We start from the raw sequence: 24,540 nt of genomic DNA on the forward strand, positions 1-24,540 counted from the left end.
TGTGTTTTAAAGCTTTAATGATTTCATGATCAATGCAATATTTTCAGAATTTCAGCTGTAAATGTTTTTGCACCATACAGTTTTTTTCTGTTTATTGTTTATTTCCTCATTAGCATTGATGAATTCGATTTAAATCATTTCAGGATAAAAAAAAGGGTCAAAGCAGTTGGATCGGTCGGATTGGATTTTCAAAGACCATGGCAACATTACGGGTAAGTTGCTTTGCTTATTTTTTTTTTTTGGGGGGTTAGGTTAGATTTTGAAGGGTGCACTTCAGTTGGACAATGATAATTTGTGCTATTGTGATATTCAAGGAGCTTAATATTCTTTTGTGATGCTGTATCACAATGGCCCGTATTCTGAAGCCAGGTTTAACTTAGACCACGGTCTACCTCTGTACTAAAATTATGGGAAGCCACGAAATCAAAATTTAAGTTTATATTAGGCCTATACATTTCTTATGTGTAATAATTTGTTTCCTTTTGCTTTCATAATAAAGAAGATATTTCAGTCATGAGTCCCAGACAATTATTAACGATTTGGTTAGCAAATGAGTTAATAGACTGAATGTTTACTGTAGGGATTTATACTCCAATTGGCTCTCCATACTTAAACCACAACTTTGAACCAGGGTTTAATTCAAACCCGAGTTCAGAATGCGGGCCAGTGTGTATAAATGGAATTGAATACAACTTATATTTAAAAAATATGTTGATTTTACCATCTGGTGTACTCAATAAGCTATGTAATTTATTTAATAAATTGATAAATATTTCTTTGATTATTTTAATCACACCAAGGTGACAAGAGAAGGAAGAAACTTTGGTGCTTTGCCATCAATGATATTGAGATACATGTACATGACATGCACAATGCGAATCTTACAACCAGGGAACCGTCGTACAAAGAGTTGTGATTGATATGATCAACCGAAACTATGAAAAGCCAGCAATGCCCACATCTAAAATGCATGTTTGTTCAAAATTGTTTTCTAGATATGATGTACATGTATGTATATTCATAAATGAATTATTTTCTTGACAATTTGGTGTGCTTGCCTTTACTTGCAAAGGACACTTTGCAAATTTCCTGTAGAAAAAATGATTGCACGGATGGATTTCCATAGAGTTAGGATTGATTGGATCAATCGTAACTCTTTGTAAGACTGGGCCCTGAAATAAATTTAGTCTTTCAAGTTCCAAAAAAAAGGCAATATCATTAATTCCCTTGGCCCTGTTAATATTCAAATTGTGTACTTCTTCCAGCCTTGCTCTCTCCTCGAGGCTGGACTTTGTAGTAATGCTCTTTGAATGATAAGGAAATAATATTTCACTTGATTTTTTTTCTTCTTTTCTCCTTTTCTACCAAATCAGCTTCTATTTGCTGTAGGCCTACCGGTATTTTGTATTCTTATAGTGTCTTGCCAAGCAAGTGATTGCCCCTATGGGTAAGTCATAAAGTACTCGTAGCTTTTGGTATTTTTCTCTTGTCTTCTATGTCAAAATGCGTACATTTTATTGTATTAACAAGGGAATGTACATCTACATGTAGAAAATGAGTCTTTACGTGTATAACCAGGGTTCCATGCATAGAAGTTACCATGGTAACTTTACCATCCAATGGTAACTGCCATGGAATCCTTGCTTCTGATAGGCTGTTGAGCATTGTTGCCATGGTAGTTACCGCTGGATGGTGAAGATACCATACATGAAATGGTAACTTTTTATGCATTGGGACCCAGGACCCCATTGTATGAAAGTTAATTTCATGATGGTTTAGCTTTGTCACCAGTGGTAACGACCACCTAGCAGTGTTCCACAGCCAATAAAGATCAAAGAGTCTATTGAAGTTGCAGTAATGACAGAATGAAATAAAATCTTGATTTGATGCTAAATATGCAAGGTGGATATGATCAATAGTGTGTCAATCTGTGTAGTGGCTCTCTTTTCTTCAACTGTAAATTTTTCTTGAAAATTCAAAGGTACATGTAAAAGTAATTGGAGCAAACAATTTCATGAGAAAGCCTTATTTAGGGTTCTTTTTGAGACTCAATGGTCGCGCATGATATCCACTCAGCAATGGAAGTGCTCCCCCCGGATGATAACTAACATAAAAATGCATATATCACGGATCATGTTGCACAGGTTTGAGGTCACATGATCAAGGTCAAAGGTCGTCTAGGGTCAATGAACTTGGTATTATGCAGGCGAGACTGCCAGAGGCGTCCCACTTGTTTAATGTACATGTATGTCAGCGCGAAGGATCTCATTAGATCAGAGGCCATATTTTGGAAAATTTTTGAAGAAAGATGTTTAATAGGTCATTCTTGATCTGGCAGTTCAGGCAGGGGTATACGTTTAGACTGCGCAATCGAGAATCCACAACGTTTCTAACTTCATATGATATGTTTCTTTCCACCTTTACCATAAACATTTCCTATAGGCAATACTGGGACCCGAATCATGGATCATGTAGAGATTGCAGCCCTTGTTCCAGAGATGCGATTCTTGGTCAAGGTCAAATAGTCAAGATAAGCATGTGCAGTAAATACGAATCACTGTGCCCCAACTGGTGCTCGGTGGAGACTCAGACGTGGAACCCAAACGAAGGAAGAGACGCATGCCCTCCGACCACTCCCACCCCGCCAGGTAGATTGCATGCGCATGCACCCCAACCTGCACGGCTTTATTATTTTTAATTTCTTGATTTCTGTTTGCCTCAACCACAGAGAGTTCTACGATAATGTCAGCCATAAATGTGCAAAATGTTCCCGCTGCCCTGCTAATCTGATCTTGAGTGATATATATCAGCTATTGCCGTGCTATAGCCAGGGGGTCACATGTCCAGATTGGTGCCCCCCTTGGCAGTCCGCACCCCCTGGAGATGATATTCTAGATGCATGTTTCAGGAATAAGAATCCTCTCACCACCACCCCAACCCCAGGTAAACAGGCCAAGAGTGCACATCATCATAGATGTCTCAATACACAATGTCCCTATAGATCTACCTTTGCAGCATTTAATTGATCAACTAAACTGACTTTGCTTCTTCCGTCATACAGAGCTACATCTAGAATGCTATAAAACAAAACTTGTTCCCAACAGCATACTTGCCAACCATCCCGATTTTGGCGGAATCATCCCGATTTTTTATTGCCAATTCCGCATTACGAATATCAACCCCATAATTCCAATTTTTATTAATTTTTACATTGATAATATTGAAAAAACAGCTGGAGCAAAGGTTAGACCAATCTGAAGCTTGTGGACACCTGGATATCCGAAATAGCATTATTTTTCCACTAACTGAACGCTCTCTTGTACGTAGTTTTTCACTTTGCCTAACTCACATGGCGTGCACATTGCAGAAGCGCGTGCAAACACAACTAGAGCGACAACACGTACAAATACAATGCATGCTGCGACGTCGTGAGCGCGAGTATACCTCGCTGCTAACCCAGGGAGCTCCTGTGCCGGGTAACCGACGGGCCGGAGCTCCATGGGTTACCGCGCTGCTAGTGCATAATACATGTGCAAACGTAAGATCCAGCTCAACGATTGTTGGACTAATGGCCAAAGAATATATTTTTTCCGTGGAATTTTAAAGCCAAAATTACAAATGTAGTGTGTGGAAACTGGATACCGTCGCCAATGCATCATTTGGATTGTGAATGTGACTTGTGACTGTGATTCCGATCATTATACAGACAGTGCATGAGTGCAGTGGGCAGTGAGTGAGTACCGGTCGGTACCAGTACCTAGCCAAGGGAGTCCGGCCCACTTCGCGGGTCGGAGCTACCTGGGTTAGTGAGTACCGTACCGGTGCATTTGCAATTGCATAATTTAACTTTTAAGTGAAGTAAAAATGAGCAAACCCAAAATTATTTAAAATACAAGGAGTATTCTGAGTTATATATTGTAATGGAATACATGTTTTTGAAGTAAAAAAATTTGGTACAATTTCATGAAATGAATCCTGTTGATTTTCCTGTTTCATGTTTCATTACACTGGGACAAAATTAAGATATTTTTTTTCTTCTCTGTGGACAGGTAAAAGGCACTTCAAAAGTGAAGGAAAGCCCCCTATTTCACATTCTAAAATTCCAAAAATTTCTAACCGTGGCAGGGGGGTACCCCCACACCCTTCCCGCACAAAATGTCACGCGCTCGTTACTCTGCATGAAAAATGGATTCCTCTTTTTTTTTCTAAAGTTGGCAAGTATGCAACGGTGGTGTAGGCCTACTGTACTTTTTATAACCTATTAATATCAGGTGAACAGCTAATTAGCAGCCCAAAATTTTTGATTAAGCACAATGTAGTTTGTGGCAATCAACAGTTGCACTAACAATAGTGGCAGATACATGCATCCCCACCCCCTCCTTGCTCCAAGTAACTCTGATTTTATCAAAGGAGACTTTTCAACCCTTCCTGTTCAGTAGCAGATGGCATGTTTGTTGTATTTCAAACAAAAAACCATCTCAGCCTTTCCTTGATAATCTTTGTTGTTGCCCTAGCAAATACAATAAAGAATGCCACTTTTCAGACTTAAGAGTTTGAATTCAAATTTTTCTGGCCATAGGAAACACCTTTTTCAAGTAAGAATGAGCCATTCTAAAAGATTTTTAAAAAATTTTTGAATCGAGCTTTTCACCCCTGTGCAATATCATTACCCTTCTTTTATTTGCTAACACTGTCATTGCCTCAGAGCTTCTTTTTCATGACACTGTCCATCTTGCTGTTATAACCTACTGAAGTCTTGTTTTTTGATCGGCTATGAGCAAATATGTCATAGATTTTTGGCATTATTTTTGGATGACACTACTATTGAAGGGGGTCCTGTTTTGTTTTTTGCTTGTCTTATAATACATTTTCCGAATTGTGGCCACGCCCCATGGTTGCCCCAAATGTATTCATGCATCTACAAAAACAAATACGCATATCTGAAATGAGTTAAGATACATGTATCAAGGTCAACTTTCCCCTTTGATAGAAGTTCCCATTCCATTTCTGTTTTTCTTGTTTTAACTGAGAACTAAAAATTGACATATTTTCTTTGTGTCTTTCTGGCTTCTTATGGTATTATGTGGGTTCTTGGTTTGTAATGGAGAAGAAAAATGCATATGTACATTATAGTAGTTGTGCCCAATTTAAGACCCTGGTCAGTTGTTTATTAGTCGATGACTGAATCAAGTATTAACAGCAGATCGATCTATAAACCCACTTTCTCTTTGTCTCGCCTGAACAAAATTTGGCAGAGACCTCGTGATCACTTTTCATGTTAGTCTGCTGGTCTGTTAGTCTGTGAGTCTATTACAAAATGTTTTGTTCAACTTGCTCTCCTTTCTTTAAAGGGATACTCCGGGCTGAAGATATTCATATCTAGATAAATAGAGTAAAATTCACAGAGCAAAATAATGAAAATTTCATCAAAATTGGATAACAAATAACAAAGTTATTGAATTTTAAAGATTTGCATTTTTCTGGTGAAACAATTCTAGACATGTCTTCATGAATATTCATTAGGTGGGCTGATGATGTCACATCCCCACTTTCCTTTTTCTTATGTTATTGCATGAAATCATAATTGTTTCAGTTTTTCATACATGTGTAGATGATGTGTTCCATTATGATGAAATAAGTTGTGGCAGTAAATAACTAAATTATTGCACTTTATAATCAGTTGTCAATCCAATTGTTTTAGTTCTTGGTAGAAAATTTTTGGAAAAACCCAAGTTTATATAATAAAATACAAAACAAAAAATGGGGATATGACATCATCAGTCCACCAAATGAATATTTGAGACATGCCTAGAACTGTTCACCGGAATAATGCAAATCTTTAAGATTCAATAACTTTGTTATTTGTTATTCAATTTTGATCAAATTTTCAGCATTTTGCTCTTCGAATTCCACTCTATTTATTGAGGAATAAATATCTTCAGCCCGGATTATCCCTGAATCAGTTCTCACTCTGTACATGTACATATGATCCTTCCTTGGTACCACATGTGTGTCCATGAGGATGATGGGGTCAAAAGTCATCATAGGGGTCAAAAGGTCAAATGATATGAGGTCATGTCTGTCCTTGTTTACAAATTGTTAAAAGTTTTCATTCCAACTTGCTCTCATTTCTTCTACATCAAATTTGATCACACTTGGTTATTGGGTAATACTGCATGTGTGTTGTTGAGGATGATGGGACCAAAGGTCATCTAGGGGTCAAGAATCATATTGCAGATTTTCATTGATCATGATATCAGGAGAGACTTTTAGGCACAGACCCTGATTGAAACTTTCATCAACAAGTGTGTCTCCACGCAAAGACTGGAACATTCAAAACTTGCTGTTTCATTCCGTCAGTACATAAGGCAAGAGTAGGCTGCAATTCCGACCCTTTATACCCTTTTTACACAGGATTTTCTTAACCCCGGACTATCGCTAACCCCGTACTATCCTTAACCCCGTGCAATTTTTTTCCTTTTCACACATGCTAAATTGTTATTGCTAACCCCGGATAAGGAATGCTTGCTTTTTACACACAAAACTTGCTAACCCCGGACTAGTGGTTTTTGTCGATCATTCGTAGTACAAGTACTTCACTCGTACACTTTTTACACACGCTAAAATTTCCTTAACCCCGTACTATAGGTGGGGCTAAATTGCCATTTAGCCCTACCTATAGTACGGGGTTAAAGTTAGCCCACTTTCGTTTTACACTAGCGATCCTAACCCCGTACTATCGCTCTTAGCACTGCAATTGCTGGGATAACCCTGCTTTTTTGCAGGGCCAAATAATCCTGTACTAAAGGTGGGGTTAGCCCACTTTGCAAAAATGCTGTGTAAAAAGAAAGTGGGCTAAGCTTAACCCCGTACTATAGGTGGGGCTAAATGGCAATTTAGCCCCACCTATAGTACGGGGTTCAGGAAATTTTAGCGTGTGTAAAAAGGGTATTACTCGAGTGAAAGGTTCACCCAGCAGACTAGGCGAGACTTGTGGTTTCGTGAACCACCCTGTTTCTATTCCTTCTACATATTTAGTGCATTTTTACCATGTGCTGCTACATGCTTTACGATAAAAAATTGTACATTTTTGTACATTATTATTTTTGCATTGCAATATGAATGCACGTATGGCATGTGATTTTCCTTAGTTGCGACACTATTCATCTATTAATCATATCGTTTTTTTGTCTCACCTGCATAGCAGAGTGAGACTATAGGCGCCGCTTTTCCGACGGCGGCGGCGTCAACATCAAATCTTAACCTGAGGTAAAGTTTTTGAAATGACATCATAACTTAGAAAGTATATGGACCTAGTTCATGAAACTTGGCCATAAGGTTAATCAAGTATTACTGAACATCCAATTAGAGTTTCATGTCACATGACCAAGGTCAAAGGTCATCTAGGGTCAATTTACTTAGACCATGTTGGAGGAATCAACATCAAAATCTTAACCTGAGGTTAAGTTTTTGAAATGTCATCATAACTTAGAAAATATATGGACCTAGTTCATGAAACTTGGACATAAGGTTAATCAAGTATCACTGAACATCTTGCATGAGTTTTATGTCACATGACCAAGGTCAAAGGTCATTTAGGGTCAATGAACTTTGACCGAATTGGGGGTATCTGTTGAATTCCCATCATAACTTTGAAAGTTTATGGATCTGATTCATGAAACTTGGACATAATAGTAATCAAGCATCACTGAACATTTTGTGCAAGTTTCAGGTCTCATGATTAAGGTCAAAGGTCATTTAGGGTCAATGAACTTTGGCCGAATTGGGGGTATCTGTTGAATTCCCATCATAACTTTGAAAGTTTATTGGTCTAGTTCATTAAACTTGGACATTAGAGTAATCAAGTATCACTGAACATTTTGTGCAAGTTTCAGGTCACATGACTAAGGTCAAAGGTCAATGAACTTTGGCCGAATTGGGTGTATCTTGAATTACCATCATAACTTTGATTGTTTATGGATCTGATTCATGAAACTTGGACATAAGAGTAATCAAGTATCACTGAACATCCTGTGCGAGTTTCAGGTCACATGATCAAGGTCAAAGGTCATGTAAGGTCAATAAACTTTGGCCATGTTGGGTTTTTCTGTTGAATAACCAACATATCTCTGTAAGTTTATTGGTCTAGTTCATAAAAAGTGGACATAAGAGTAACCATGTATCACTGAACATCTTGTGTGAGTTAGAGTAGTTTTCAAAGTCTGCACTGCTGCTATATTTGTCTGCGTGATGCAGGTGAGACGGCCAGAGGCATTCCACTTGTTTGCACAATATAATATTAAAAAAACTTTGATTTGCATGGATTGTGATCATTGCAAAATGTATTTTTAAAGGTCAAGTCCACCTCAGAAAAATGTTGACTTGAATCAATAGAGAAAAATCAGTCAAGCATATTGCTGAAAATGGTTTAAAAATCAGATGTAAAATAAGAAAGTTATGACATTTTAAAGTTTCGCTTATTTTTCACAAAATCGTTATATGCACAATTAGCCACATGAAAAGGAGAAAATTGTTGACGTCCCTCACTCACTGTTTCTTTAATTTTTTATTGTTGAAATTATACAATATTTCAATTTTTACAGATTTGACAACAAGGACCAACTTGACTGAACCATAAAATGTTAAACAATTTTAATTCAACATGTTCAGGGAGAAATAAAACTTGTTTCATAGGGCAATGAGGAGAAAATTTAAAAATTTTGTATTTCATGTTATAAAATACAAAAGAAATAGTGAGTAATGTTATGAGTTCCTTCATTTGCATCCTGACCGAGATGTGCATATATACAACTGTTTTGTGAAAGTAAGCAAATTTTTTTAATGTCATAACTTTCCTATTTTATATTAGGAGTGGGCTATAAATGGGTGATTTTTGGTTTTACTGTGGGAACAGTTTTTTTGTGTTCCTTTTACCTTATCTCAACATGAAATGACAATATTTTTTCTCTCGGGTCCGAGAAAAAAGTGTGCCGGGCCAAAATCCAAAATGGCCGCCAAAATCCCCCAAAATCACAGTTTTGGCCACAACTTCTTTATTTGGTGGTCTTTTTCTCTGGTTTTGGTGTCTATTCATATGTTTTAGGGGGCAGGCAATTTGTTTTTCCTATAATTAGCACTTTTAAACCATTATTTGTAGAGTTAAAAGGTAATTATACCTAAATTTTCCCATTTTTATAGCCTTTTTTCAGCCAAATATAGGTTTATCGTCCTGGAGTTCTTGGATATTAGATGGTACGAGGTCAACAATAGCAAGCAGCTTCATAGAGCTATATTGCTTTTATTCCTCTACGATGGGTTTTACGGATATTTGTGAAATATATCTTATTAAATAAAAAAAATGTTAATTATCCATAGGGGCTATACAGTATACAATGTACTGTTACTGTACATACTACACTGCATATTTCCATGCATTGACCACCATGACATATGACAAGGCCTGTATATAAACTATAGTGTCATAGAAATAAGCTCTTAAGGTTTAAAATTAGATTGTGAATTTGATTGCTTGTCAGCTGATGTACATGATGAAACCAGCAACGTAAATTGCACATAAAATATCACATATCATATATACGTACATCACATATCTACATGTAGCCATATCTTCTTCATTTGGAGGCTTTTTTTACCTGGTTGTGATGTCTAACTGGCCTGTGTTTATGGGGTCAGGTAACTTTATAATCATGGTAATGTTGATCAACAGCCAATCAGAACCAAGGATTCCATGTAAGTTACAATTAAGTTAACATAATGGTCAATTTTTATGCAACGAGGCCCAGAATATCTACAGTGTAAATGCCATGATGTGGGGATAATTACCTTTCTCTGCCCCCTGAATTAGAATATTTGACAAAACATGTCCTCAGTTTCTGAGACAAAACATATCTTCAATTTCTGAGGCATCTAATTCTAAACCTAAGAGCTCATTTCTACAAGTACATAACACTAGTTTATACATGCCTTGTCATGGTGGCCAATGCATTTATGCAGTGCAATACATTGTATGTACAGTACATTGTATACTGTATAGCCCCTATGGATAAGTAACGTTTTTTTTTATTTAAGATATATTTCACAAATATCCGTAAAACCCATAGTAGAGGAATAAAAGCGATATAGCTCTATGAAGCTGCTTGCTATTGTTGACCTCGTACCATCTAATATCCAAGAATCCCAGGACGATAAAATCTACTTTTTGGCTGAAAAAAGGCTATAAAAATTGAAAAATTTAGGTATAATTACCTTTTTAACTATACAAATAATGGTTTAAAAGTACTAATTATATGAAAAACAAATTGCCTGCCCCCAAATACATATGAATAGACACCAAAACCAAAGAAAAAGACCACCAAACAAAGAAGTTGTGGCCAAAACTGTGATTTTGGGTGGTTTTGGCGGCCATTTTGGATTTTGGCCCGGCACACTTTTTTCTCGGACCCAAGACAAAAAATATTGTCATTTCATGTTGAGATACATTACAAGGAATAAAAAAAAACTGTTCCCGTATTGAAATTACAAAAAAAGTATTTTTGACCCATGTATAGCCCACTCCTATTTATATCCGATTTTGATGAAATTTTCAGTGTTATGCTTGTTGGATTTTTCTCTTCTTATTCAAATAAACTTTTTGTTGGGGTGGAATTTCCTTTAATGGTATGGAAAGTAGGGGAATCACATCCGTCACCTTGTAACTGTTTTTAGGGCATACATTGCACACACTTCTATTATGTAGTAATAACCAGAATAGCGACATTCACTGGGTGGGGGAAGGATTTACCAAAACTAGAAAAAAGCTTTTTAATGAACAAGGGTTTTGAGAAGTAATCAAGTGACAAATAATAAAGCAATATTGCCCTTGGGGCGATAGAATTATATCACCCAAACTAGATTTATATCGCCCATGCTGTATACGAGGGTGATATCAATTTAGTGAGGGCGATATATGTCATTTTGGCCCCAGGCCAGTCAATATTGCTATTATTAACCAAATCAGACATCTAGAGTGAAAATCGTGAAAATTTAGATATTTTACAGTTTAAGAATGGGAATCTATATGTATTTTGTCATGTTGAGCAGACTGGGCCTCTGAACTTTACCATTGTGACGTAATTGACATGACGCGTCCATGGCCTTGAAACGCAGTATCTAGCATTGTCTCAACTTGATGTACAGCACTGCGCGGTTCAAGGCCGCATACAAAATAGCATAGAATACCCGGATGTTGGCTCTGCCTTATTGCCCGCTACATTTCCATGCATTTTCTCAAAGACTTTCCTGAGCAGGCAATAAATTTGTACGTGGTTAAACAAATGGAAACTTATTGACCAACAACTTGATCCCAGTCTTAAGCAGGCAATAATGTATTTAAGTTGCCCTGCTTAGATGTCTGATACGGTTAATAATAAATCATATGGCTTTGAAGGTGTCATTCAAATGAATGTATTTATCCATTGATATTTCAATTTAATGCAAGCTACAAAGTACATGTATACAGTGCGTATCAAAAAAAGTTTACACTTAGAAAAAATCATGTAAAATTATACATTTGTAATATCCTGAAGATGTTTCCACATCTTAACATTGGTACAGATCCATTTAAGTAAATGACAATATAACTGTCAAAAAATATTTCTGCTTGAGTGAGCACCACTTTTGAAATGTACCGATAAGTGAAAAATGATTTGCGCAGAACTTTGGTTTGCGAATAAAAATAGACCTTAATCGTGAAGAACATGTGAAATTTAGCAAGTAAAATTTATTTTAAGATATCTTATACCATTTTTAAAACTTGTTTCCTTGCCCCAAAACACTTCTAAGAGTGCATTGCGCCCTACTCAACTCCCCCACACACCGAGGCCATCGTGACAATATTTGCTTTACACTGAGCTATGATTTACATGAAATGGCATAGGCTTAATTTTCATTTGTTAATCATTGTCAAGCTTGGGAAAAGTGTGTGAGAAACAAGTATTACAAATGAAATGTAAACCCACTTATAGTGAAAAAAAATTCTGGAGATGTCTGATATAAACTTTTGTTTATATTCAGTTATGTCCTCAGATCCAGCTGGCACAAAAAGGTAAAGGTTGGTGGCAAAATTGTTACAAAATGCTTGAATGTATCCGTTTTATTTCAATTGACTAAAAGTGCAAGGGAAATGTATAAGAAATGTTTCACAGGGTAAGTTTGATTTCGCCCTTTCCCCTTGGCACAGCGTGAAAACGAGCATTTCTGCGAGCTTTACAAAAATGGACAGTGCTCACTCGAGTGTAACATTACATGTATGCCAAAACTTTTACTTCCATTGGTTAGATGAGACCCAAACCCAAGATTATAGGTGAAAAAATTACCCACATGTTGTATTTTTTTAATTCCCAGAGCTTTTTCAAAGTGTAAACCTTTTTTGATATGCACTGTATATGATATGTCTATGGCAGCATTCTGTTGACCTTGTGTTGGTATTCCCCACTTTTGATTGCATTTTGTTTGTGCAAACAATAGTAATAATATAGCATTGACAATACTCATTGACACCCAATGTGACGGCTGCACCCATTAATGGGTGATGTAGAAATAAATGTTAGATTAATATACTATATTGTTATTTCTGTCATAAATCTGATCAAAACATATTTTACTTAATTTCTTTATGCACCTCAAACACTCAAAAGAATGGATTTCGAACTTTTTAAGCCACGTTATTATTTTATTTAAAACCCTCCAAACCAGGCCCATCAACTTTGAAGAGTAAATCTATGGAGAAAAAAAAAAGATTCTTCCCATATATTCTTACATCCTTGAAAATGTTAAACATCCATAAATGTGCTGGAAAATTCAATTAATTGTTTGAAAAGAACAAGAAATTTCATATTGTCAGGAGTTTTCTGTCATGAACTGCAGGAAGAAAGGTCACCAACTCTGCTAACATCCATTTAGCAGAGTGGGAGTGTACATGTACATGTATCTGTGAATGAATAACCTTCACTCAATTGGTATTTTCTCCTTACTGCTTTTTTGAGCTCAAACATTATTAAAGCTTTGCTCCTTTCAATTTTGTGTGGAAAGTTTTTTTTAATGTTTTATGGGTTTTTTTTAAATGAATTTGGAAGGTGAACTATTATCAATGAATAGCAATTTGCTCTTAATAAGTTTTGCACGGTGTATTCCTGAAAAAAACCCAAGAATTGTCAGTGTTTTATCATAACTTTATACCATAGATGAATAGATGGAATATCATTGCAAAGGCTTACATCTTTTTTTTTTATTTGTTCATACAACTTGAAATGAGAATTTTTTATATACATGTAAAGGATGCTGAAAGGCAGGGTGCTACATAAGCACTTGCCCGATTGCTTGGGGCAAGTAAAAGTTAAGAGTCGGGCAAGTGTTTGAAGTAAAAACCAAACCTACTTGCCCAAATTTAGCAAGCAAAATTCTCACAGTAGAATGACCAAAATTAGGGTCGATATATGATATTGACCCTAATTTTGGTCATGGCAGGCAAGATAAAATCACTTTATGCAATAGCAAGGTAGATCAGTTCATGTCAAAAGAGAGAAAAGGGTCTATGGTTTATAAAACCACAAATCTTTCTTTTGAAGAGGTAAAACATTTTTCTCAAGGATTTTTTTGGGCAAGTGAAATAGATTTTTGGGCAAGTATATTCCAACTATTTAAAAATTTACTTGCCTGACTGGGCAAGTGCTTCTAAAATGTTATGTACATGTAGCACCCTGCTTAAAGGTCATTTGGTGTACGGTATCTGAATATTAACTTTTAAAAGAAGACTTGTTCACAGGCTTCTTGTCATACCTAAATAACCACTATGTCATGTTGAAGATCAGCGAGTCAAAAATTATTTATTTGTTTGATTTAAATACTATGGCGGCTTAGTATGGCCCGTATTCTGAAGTCAGGTTTAGTTTACATGTAAACCACGGTATAACTCTGCTAAAATTATGAGGAGCCAAAAATTCAAAAATTCTGTTTCCATTGTATATTTCTTATGTTTACTATTTTGTTTCCTTTTGCCCTCATAATGAAGAAAAATCCTTCAGTTATCATTCCCAGACAATTATGAACAATTTAAGTGTCAAATGAGTTAATAAATTGGATGTGTACTGTTAGGGATATGTGCCCTAACTAGCTCTCCACAATATTAAACCAGGGTTTAGTTTAAACCCAGAGTTCAGAATACGGGCCTAGGTCTTACTGAGTCTTTGATATTTGCTTGATGTAGGCCTATTGCTTCAGACGACAATCAGTGAAAATGAATTTATCAAATGAAAATGAGGAAATGCAAAGAGGAGTATTAAGAAAATCGAGATTTGATTCTTATTTAATTTTGTTAAATAGGATGAAACATGAATGAAGATACTGTCTACCAAATCACTTTGACCCCATGGTTTATGTAGATTTCCTGTATAAAGTACGCTTATTTACTTTGTATATTAAAATATGACCAATGCTGACTGGTGTGCACTTTTTTTAAATTCAAAACGGTGGACTCATTAATAAAATGGCATGGATAACCATGGCAACAGCAGTCAATTTGGTGCACTGTGACAAAAGCATGCATCAGCATTGGACATTTTTTAATATACACAGTAAATAAGCATAATTTATACAGGAAATATGCATAAAACATGGGTTCAACCGAGGGCTTTAAGAACCACATTTGTGAATTCAGGCTTTTTGGTTCTTTCCTAATCTTTAACCTGTTTTTGCATAGTCATGCATAAGATATATATGTACATTTAGTGTCAGATGAAATGAGGGACCCTAAGCCTTAAGGCATGGTCACACCGCCCAAGCGTTGTTGGAGCGGTTCTTGGAGCAGAGAGAAATGAGTCATCACCGCTCGCTCCCGTTCACCATTTTCGATTTCGATTGTTTTCGATTTTTGTTTTTGATTTTTCCCCAATTTTATGAGCGAAATTCGACCCCCTCTCCCTATCGCTCCACGACCGCTCCAACAACGCTCGGGCGGTGTGACCATGCCTTTACATTCATGTCATTTATCATTGAGTTATAAAGTACTGCCTTTACAATTCCCTTTTTCTTCTGGGATGCTCTGAAAAGACATAATATTTAGACATACCTGTAGTTGAAATTGATATGTTTGAATCATACCCCATTGCACAATACAGCTTGTACACACACGTACATACATGTATGTACATGACCAAGAAGAACATTCCTATAATGCAAGCTTGTTTGTGGTTTTATGGAATAATAAAATTGGAATTATTACCATTTCATAAAATGGTGATAAGAAATGTAGAATTCCCCATTATGTGCCTCTTTTTGTTCCCTTAACGTGCTGTGCATGCATATCCATTTGACAGTAGCAAGGAAATAAGACTATTCAACTTCCTGTTTCGTTTTATGATTGATATTTATTTTTATTATTTTGCTTTGTCATGCTAAGTGCATTTCTTGAATGATCAAAGTGAGGCAGTGAAATTGAGTAGGGAAATATTGAGTTTGGGATTTGCTGTGAATGATGGGATCAAGAAGTTTTGAACATGTTATGATGTTAGAGCAATGTACATTGTTGATAAACAGAAAGTAAACATATCGTTTAAATACAAAAAGAAAGTAAACTTATTTTTTTTGTTGGGGGGGGGGAAACCGACAAGAATTAATGTAAATATAAACAGTCATCAATATTTTACAATGTTATCTGTGGTTTCTGAGTATGGTGATTTGTAATCTTTGATAAAAATACTGTGGAACTTGTACAGAGTCAAGTTTTGATTTTCCCTGTAACTCTTCACCAATATTGGGCAAAGGGGGAATCAATTTAATCCCATATATTACATTCATAATTACCATATAACCATGCCATGTTTCATGGCTGAAATTACCTTAGTTTAAATAGCTTGGTATATACATGTATGATATTCAATATTTTGTGCATTTTGAATATTTATTTACCATGTTTTTCTTATTTCTTTAATTGAATATTCCTTGCAGCTCCATCTGTCAACGTGACAAAGAGCGAGCCCAAGTACAACGCCACTGCCAACCGATATTCTGTGATGTGCACCGTATCGTTTATAAACATGCCCACCCCTACATTGGAGTGGTTCAATCCGTCCGGGCAACTCCTTGCCCCAACTGATACTTGGGGAGAGGCGACGACGCAGGAGATCATTGATGACCAAGAGATTGTGTCGACCCTTCTTACAAAGGAATTTGAGAAGGATGATGAAGGGCAATATACATGTGTTTTGCAGGGTGTCCCAACTGCCAATCAGACTGTCTTTCTGCAATACGGTATGTCCTTACTAGATCTGGGAGCCGTTTCTTAGTCCTGTTAATCATCAGAATCTAGCAATCATAACAAATTAACAATTGTGGAGCGTTGAGGCCCAGTGGATTAGTCTTTTGACTGAAACAGAGGGTCGTGGTTTGCATCCCAGCCACGGTGTAATATCCTTCGGCAAGAAATTTATCCACACTGTGCTGCACTCGACCCAGGTGAGGTGAATGGGTACCTAGTAGGATTTATTCCTTAAACACTTCAGCGCCTATAAATATTGCGGCTTAGCTACAGCTGGGGTAATAATATGATACCAAGTATCAAAGCACAGTTGAGTATATGCACATAATAATTGCGCTATATAAATGGACATATTATTTTATTAATTAATGTAAGAAAATCAAATCTCTTGTGTTAAGAGGAGTAATACTTTAAGCCTATGGGGTATTGGTCTCTCACAATGTGTGCAAGAAGGCTTGCCGTCCGTGTATGAGACGAAACCTCAAAAGTCAGAAAATGTTTGAAAACCTTTCCAAACAGATGAATATCAGCTGACTAATCGATAGATAAGATTTCAGTGTGTATACTGTTTTCCTTCTTGTGCAGTGGATCCTCCTACCTCACCTCCTACTACCCCTAGCACACCAGGTAGTACTCAGGGAACGGAACGTACCACGACAAAGCCAGGTGAATCCAACAAACCTAAAGGTCAGTGTGAAGGTCAAATCTTCTGGACAAAGAGGTTTCAATCGTACCATAGTGGACTATGCAAATTCCTTGTATTATCGTGTCTAAATGGGTCTAAATTCAAGCATGAATTTAGCGTGCTTACCGAAAGTGCACATTTATGCTACCTCTTTTGAGAATATGGGACATAATGAAGGAATCTTAGATATACATGTAGATAAGTTTTTGGCTCCATGACATCTGCTCCGGCGACTGATGGAAAATCTGAAGGTAAAGCCAAACATAAAACCTAACCTCCAAAACTAAATAATCCCCAATCCTTATCTCTGCATTAACAGTATTCTGAACCAAAAAATCTTATTACAGTTCTTACTCTAACCCTATGCCCTCTGTGATATTAAGACCAAAGAAATTGTTGCAGGAGCAATTGTCGTGTCACCACATTTTCACACTGTACATGACCCCCCTCTCCTTTCCCCCTTCTTCCCTCCATATTTTACTATGTATGATATATTATAAATATATAATATGTGTGAAAGGTCAATGGCCTCTGATGGCACTCCCATATCCCTCCCCATCGAGATCTTGGCTATTGAGCCGCACACATATCGCCTATGATGTAGTCCGGCAGCCCAGGATATTTATCCAACCGAAAGCCAGACAAGCAAATGACTCCATACATGTAGCTGGATGGCATGGACCCTTAAGTTTACAAAAATGCATGTATAATCCATGGCCTTCCCGCCGAAATGACATAATATATGATGTCAATACAAAATAGCCCTACATGTATTTCATTTTTTAGACATTCTACGCAAAGCATGAAATCAAGTGATAATATCTTAAACCATACTTTATGAAACTTTTTTTAAAAATATATTGTTCAAGTAGTGCTCAAGAGACATGCAAAATTTCTGGAACAGAAATTATTGTTTACATATGCAAAGCACCGAAACGATACATATTTTATTTGTATACATGTAGAGAAATCAATGCCGTACCAATATTCAAAGGTAAAGATAACATAAATGGAAAAACTTGCTCACAACTTCTTGAATACGGTACATGTACAGTAATGTATTTTGAGCTCATCCGGCCCAAAGGGCAAGACGAGCTTATGCCGTGGCGTGGCGTTCGTTGTCCGTCCACAATTTCAAAATGCTACTACTTCGCCATTTCAAGTCTGATTTCAATTCTGTTTGCTTTATATGATAGCACTAGGTGGGGCATTCAAAAGTTCTACACAGAATTTTGAAATTCACTTAATATGCTAATTTATGTGCATTTTTCAAAATTCACATAAAATGCTACTTCTTCTTTATTTGTTGACCGATTTTGATTTTTTTTGCTTCCATCTGGTAGAGCTTCATGAGGTTCACCAAACTTCTACACAGAATTTTGAAATTTTGACCAGAACAATTTTTATGCTAATTTTTGCAAAATTGATTTATGCATATTTTTAAAAATTCACATAAAATGCTTCTTCTTCTTTATTTGTTGACCGATTATGAATTTTTTGCTTCCAATTGGTAGTGCTTCATGAGGTTCACCAATCTTCTTCACAGAATTTTGAAATTTTGACCAGAACAATTTTTATGCTAATTTATGCAAAATTAATTTATGCATATTTTTAAAAATTCACATATAATGCTTCATTATTTGTTGACCGATTTTGATTTTTGTTCTTCCATCTGGTAGAGCTTCATGAGGTTCACCAATCTTGTACGCAGAATTTTGAAATTTTGACTAGAACAATTTTTTGCTAATTTATTCATATTTTTAGAATTTCACATAAAATGCTTTTTCTTCTTTAATTGTTGACCGATTTTTACTTTTTTTCACCTTCCATCTTATAGAACTTTATGAGGTTCACCAAATTTTGACACAGATATTTGAAATTTTCAGTAGAAAATTACCTATGCTAATTTATGCGAAATATATTCAGAAATCACAGAAAATTCCTCTTTTTCTTTATTTGTTGACAGATTTTGATTTTTTTTCCATCTGGTAGAGCTGCATGAGGTTCACAAAACTTGTACACAAAATTTTGAAATTTTGTCTGGAAAATTATATATTCTAATTTATGCAAAATTTATTCATAAATCACAAAAAATGTTTTTTCTTCATTTGTTGATCAATTTCAGTTTTGTTTGCTTTATATGATAGCTCAAGGTGGTGATACAAAATTCAATCACCAAGGTTCTACACAGAGTTAAGAAATTTTGAATAATAGATAATAATTAATACTTAATTCATATGAAATTTATTCATAGATCACAAAAAATGCTTCTATGTCATTTCTTCATCAATTTCAATTTCTATATCCTCAATTTATGTCACCAATATAATTCACTACAGTGTCAACTTGGCTGAAATTAAAATTGTGTTAAATTGTGTTGCGAGATGCCGGATGAGCTCCACATCATTGATGTGCTAGTTTTGTGAAGAGATACATATCTGCATACATGTTTTTCCCCTTTGTTAGTGATTGATTCCGTTTCTTTTTTGTCATTGTTTACAGATGGTTACTCTAAAAAGTTAGCAATATCTATTGGAATTAGTCTGCTGCTTTCAATCCTTCTGATTGTATGTGCATATTTCCTTGTGATTAAGAGACGTAGGCAACTTCATGGTAGGGAATCACAGGACTATGAGTCGCATCCATTGACTGGCAATGGTGAGTACAGCTCATATACAACAGAGAATCCTGCAGTTGACCTGAAGGAATGCATTATATATCGGGGGGGGGGGGATAATGCATGTGTGCAAATTACCGTTTTCGGCAGGCACACCAAAACAAAAACAAAACAGACAACATTGAAGAAATTAAAGAATCATGTTAGACCCCAAGAATGAAAATAAATAGATCTAAAGAACAAGAAAAGATTAGTATAATGAACAGAGCAAAAAGAAACAGGAAGGGGGTATTGAATTCCAGTGCTTGATGACGTGGGTGCGTTGTGATCTAGTGGTTCTGAGTCTCGCCTTTCAAACAGAGGGTCGTGAGTTTGAATCCTAGCCATGGCATGTTTTCCTTCAGCAAGAAATCTATCCACACTGTGCTGCTCTCCACCCAGGTGAGGTACATGTAAATGGAGCGTTGTGGCCCTGTTGATACATGTAAGTCTTCTGACTTTGAAACAGAGGGTCGTGGGTTCCAGTCGTAGGTTCGAATCCCAGCCATAGCGTTATTTCCTTCAGCAAGAAATTTTTTCCACATTGTGCTGCACTCGACCCAGGTGAGGTGAATGGGAACCCAGTAGGATTAATTCCTTGAATGCATGAGCGCTGAGAGGCAGCTCGAGCTAAAGCCGGGGTAATACTAATAACAACGCGCCCTAGGAATAGAATATTTCTAGATAGATGGCGCTATATAAATGCCTATTATTAAATGGGTTCTGGCAGGAAGTAAAAGCTGTGCGCACCAGAATCAGACTAGCTTAGCTGGGGTAATATAGGAGCGCCTTGAGCACCTAGCAAGGTGGATACGTGCGCTATACAAATCCTATATTATTATTTATTTAAGAAACGTGATTGGGATTATGATTAGGGGATAGCCAAATTCACTTTGCGCTCCCAGATGTCACCCCCACACCTCCCTCCACTTTAATCTATCCGGGGCATCCTCCCTCGGCCCAACTCTCCTCCACCATTTGCCTCTTCCATGTCTTAGGTTACTTCCTTATAATGAATGTTTTGAAATCGGTGTAATATGAAAGTCAAATGTATGTTTGGGCATCAAGCTGCCACTGAAGGTGCTCTGTAAATAACGAAAATAGTAAATTTTCATTACGAAAATTCTTTTTTTAAAGGACAAGTCCATCCCCCCAAAAAGTTGATTTAATTACAAGGAGAAAATTCCAGCAAGCATAACACGGAAAATTTCATCAACATCGGATGTAAAATAAGAAAGTTATGACATTTTTGATTTTCGCTTAATTTCACAAAACAGTTATATGCACATCCTGGTTGGTATGCAAATGAGAGATTGATGACATCACCCACTCACTATTTCTTTTGTATTTTATTATATGAAATATGAAATCTTCTGATTTTCTCCTCATTGCCCTGTGAAATAAATTTTTATTCCTTTCTGAAAATGAGGAATTACCATTGTTTAACATTTTATGATTCAGTCAAGTTGGTCCTTATCGTCAAATCTGAAAATTGAAATATTGTATAATTGAAATATTAAAAAATAAAATAAATAGTGAGTTAGGGACATCATCGATTCTCTAATTTGCATGTGACTAAATTCTGCATTATGCTTTCAGCATTATGCTTGTTTGATTTTTCTCTATTTATTCAAATCAACATTTTCCTGAGGTGGACATGACCTTTAAACTATCAGACCCCTATTTTTAGTTCCTAACCATTCTCACCAAACTTTCCCCATCCCGATATCAGCAATCCTTTGCAGAAATAGTAATCCTTGACCAGCCACCCCAAAACCGACATTAAGCTGCTAGGGAAGGTTCTCTGTAAATAACCAAAATAGCAAATTTTCATTGGGAAAATTCTCATTTTAACAATCAAACCCCAATTTCGAGTTCCTAACCATTCTCACCAACCCCTCCCCCATCCCGATATCAGCAATCCTTTGCAGGCATGGTAATCCTTAAATAAACAAACACACTCACCAAGATATAATTTCCCACAATTTTCACACGCTCAAAATTTGAAGTTAGAAAGTTGATTTAAAAACAAGATACAACAGTTTCTTTGACACCATTTTTTGCACACTGCTTTCACCATGACTCCACAGAGTGCACCTCTCATGCTTGAGTAAACTCTGAACTTCAAACCTTATTTATCTTTGAATCTCTGACAGAAGTATGTGAGAACCATTTTGATCGATTCAGACAAGTTATACATCATTTAAATATTAGGATTAGCTTTTTATGCTTAGTGAAAATATACAAATTCATCTTTGGGAGACTTATTGGTTTTTAAGGTAGCTGGTAACATTTTGCTTCTGTTGATAATCTTTTGTTTTCTAATCTCTTTGATAGATTTCAAGGATGGCCTCATCTTAGAGACTTCTGATTTTAAGAGTGCGAAAATCAGAGGGATCAAGGCCTGTCTAGACCAACAGGACTGTGTTGCTGTAATCATCAGGAAAAATGGGAACAAGATTAAACGAGGTATTGACATCACTAAGTACCGTAGGATGTAATAACAAATGATGATGTACGAGTTGGTAATTGGATGAATTGGCATTAGATCAGCCATTCTCAATTAATTTTGTTGAAGCGCCAAATTTCTTGTTGAGATCTGAACTGCTCCACTATCCAACACGCAAAGAGCGAAATATTGTGGTATGGGGAGGGGAAATGCAGGATCACCTGAAGAGCAGAAAGCCTTTTAAATGGCCGAGAAGGGTTCTCAATCAACAGAAGATTTAAAAAATACATGTACCAACATACTACACAATTTATTTAAAAAATGATAAGTGACTTGCTCAAATTAGTGTTAATTATTATGTTTTTATATTAAATTTTGCTCTTGATGAGGGTCGTGTTTAAAAAGCAAACCAGGTATGTTGATCAGTGGTAGAGCTTGTTTGTTTGTTTATATATTCTCCAATTATTAAAAAACACATGGATATATATAACACAAATAAATAACATAAATGGCAGTAATAGAAATAAACCATATGAATTGCAAATATGTTGAGATGAAATAAATAAAATAATCGAAACGATTGCCCATTTCAGAGTCATTGACATAAATTACTCTGTTCTTCCATGGGGTCCATAAGAGCGTCAGCCTCATGAATGGGAGGATGTGGGTTCAATCCCCAACAGAGTCATACAAAGAAAAATATATAGGAATGGAACCTTCTGCCTTCTTGCTTGGCGCTCAGCATTTAGATTGGAGAAGGGTAGTAATAACCCGGGGAGGGGGGGGGGCACTTCCATTGATGAGTGGATGCCATGCGCGACCATGGGGTCTCGAAAAGCACCCTAAACACGTATTTTCCATATTCTGAAAAAGCAACCCTTAACAAGTATTGGCATGTGAAACCCTACCCTTAACAAGTATTGGAAACAAAACGATACTCTTGGCAAATATTCCCTGAAATGAACCCCTAAACAATCAGGGTTCCCACGGTCATGGAAAATCCTGGAAAAATTTGTGGTCCTGGAAAGTCAGGGAATTTGGAAAATTTGTGAAAAGTCATGGAAAAGTCATGGAATTGCATTTACCTCATGGCTATGGCAGCTTTCCGTTTTGTCATGTCTCGCAAAGTTTTCTCATTCTTAATTATATCCACTGGTCTAGTATGTTCAAAATTCCAAGATGGCTTCCAAAAATGGAGTACAAAGTGTCTAATGTTTTTTTATAAAAGGACATAGTTCGTTCAATATCTGTCTGGGGAATATGAGTTTGGTGTCTACACCATGGTTTAAAGGGTCAAGTAATACACTAGGGTTAGTTACAAGACTGGTCAGTCAGTTGTCTGTATGTTCAAAAATCCAAGATGACTTAGTGTTAGGGCTAGCAAGGTTGAAATAACAAAAAAGGTTTTTGTGAATACATGTATAACACAGCCACAATCCACATTTCTCACCCAAAATACTCATGGCCATGAATGAATTGATTGCTCCTGACATTAAATTCGGACAACCAGACTACAGAAAATTTCATCTTATTTGCAATGATATAAGATGTTAATCAGTCAATGTATTTTTAATATGTCACATTTTGTAACCAGTTTTGCATTCTTGTTTTTAGAAAATTTAAATTTCCAGTTTAGTACAATTTTACTCAACATTCATGGCAATTAGTTGACAACTGATAAAGCACTACCAGCATGGCTATCAGAACACAATACATTCAAAAGGTTCTGAATCACGTAGTTACACAATATGTTTCAATTGCTATTTTAGTGTCAAGTAATGTGTCCTCTCTGGAAAAGTTACTTGAAAATGAAGTTTAATGAAATACCAAAATAGGCATCAAATGTGCAATTTTCAAGACATCCTCATTATTTTTGGAGCATATAGAGAAATACACTTCTTAATTTAGCTGGTGTCCTCAAGTTGTATCACAAATGGCCTCATTTTTTTTGTAATATAGAGTGAAATGCAGCAATTATGTTGAGAATTTTAGGATGAGGATGTCTTTGCTAGCCTTTTTTCATGTCACCTTATTGTAAAACTTATGTCACTTTTTTGTAATAATTGGCTCATGTGCGACATATGTAAAGTGTTTCATCTTCATATAATTCAGGGTTCCCCCAGAAATTTGAAAACAAAATACCATGACTTTTATGTGGAAGTTTTGTAGTAAAGGTGAATTCAGGATCCTAATTTCAATATGCCTGGAAAATTTGACATTTAAATCTATTATATAGTTCACTTTTGTGACAAGATCTGCATGCTATGCTCTGAAAATTTGGAAATATTTCAGGGAAATCTGTCAGTTCAAGAAATTACATGAGTTTGTGTTCGAGACAATTTTGAATCTTGATGTTGGTGAAACGAAAATGGTACTGTACCCTGGTCAGAAACAGACCATATACCAATGATAATACATGTAGATGTACATGTCAGGAG

General features: G+C 36.2%; 1 protein-coding gene across 4 annotated transcripts in view; it reads left to right on the plus strand.

The window, feature by feature from the left end:
* LOC121431607 overlaps positions 1-24,540 on the plus strand; it is a 56,764-nt gene that overhangs the window by 15,087 nt on the left and 17,137 nt on the right. For 3 of the 4 annotated variants that reach the window (XM_041629379.1, XM_041629215.1, XM_041629303.1), the window contains exons 2-8: positions 144-212; positions 1,374-1,447; positions 2,729-2,943; positions 16,003-16,305; positions 16,898-16,999; positions 19,500-19,655; positions 21,991-22,122. In XM_041629379.1, coding sequence (XP_041485313.1) covers positions 198-212; positions 1,374-1,447; positions 2,729-2,943; positions 16,003-16,305; positions 16,898-16,999; positions 19,500-19,655; positions 21,991-22,122 — 997 coding nt within the window. In that variant the 5' untranslated portion in view covers positions 144-197. Of the gene's footprint in view, positions 1-143; positions 213-1,373; positions 1,448-2,442; positions 2,649-2,728; positions 2,944-16,002; positions 16,306-16,897; positions 17,000-19,499; positions 19,656-21,990; positions 22,123-24,540 lie in introns of all 4 variants that reach the window. The other variant, XM_041629461.1, reaches the window with a different exon arrangement.

This window comes from Lytechinus variegatus, chromosome 1 (assembly GCF_018143015.1).
Source record: "Lytechinus variegatus isolate NC3 chromosome 1, Lvar_3.0, whole genome shotgun sequence".
Classification (NCBI taxonomy): Eukaryota; Metazoa; Echinodermata; class Echinoidea; order Temnopleuroida; family Toxopneustidae; genus Lytechinus; species Lytechinus variegatus.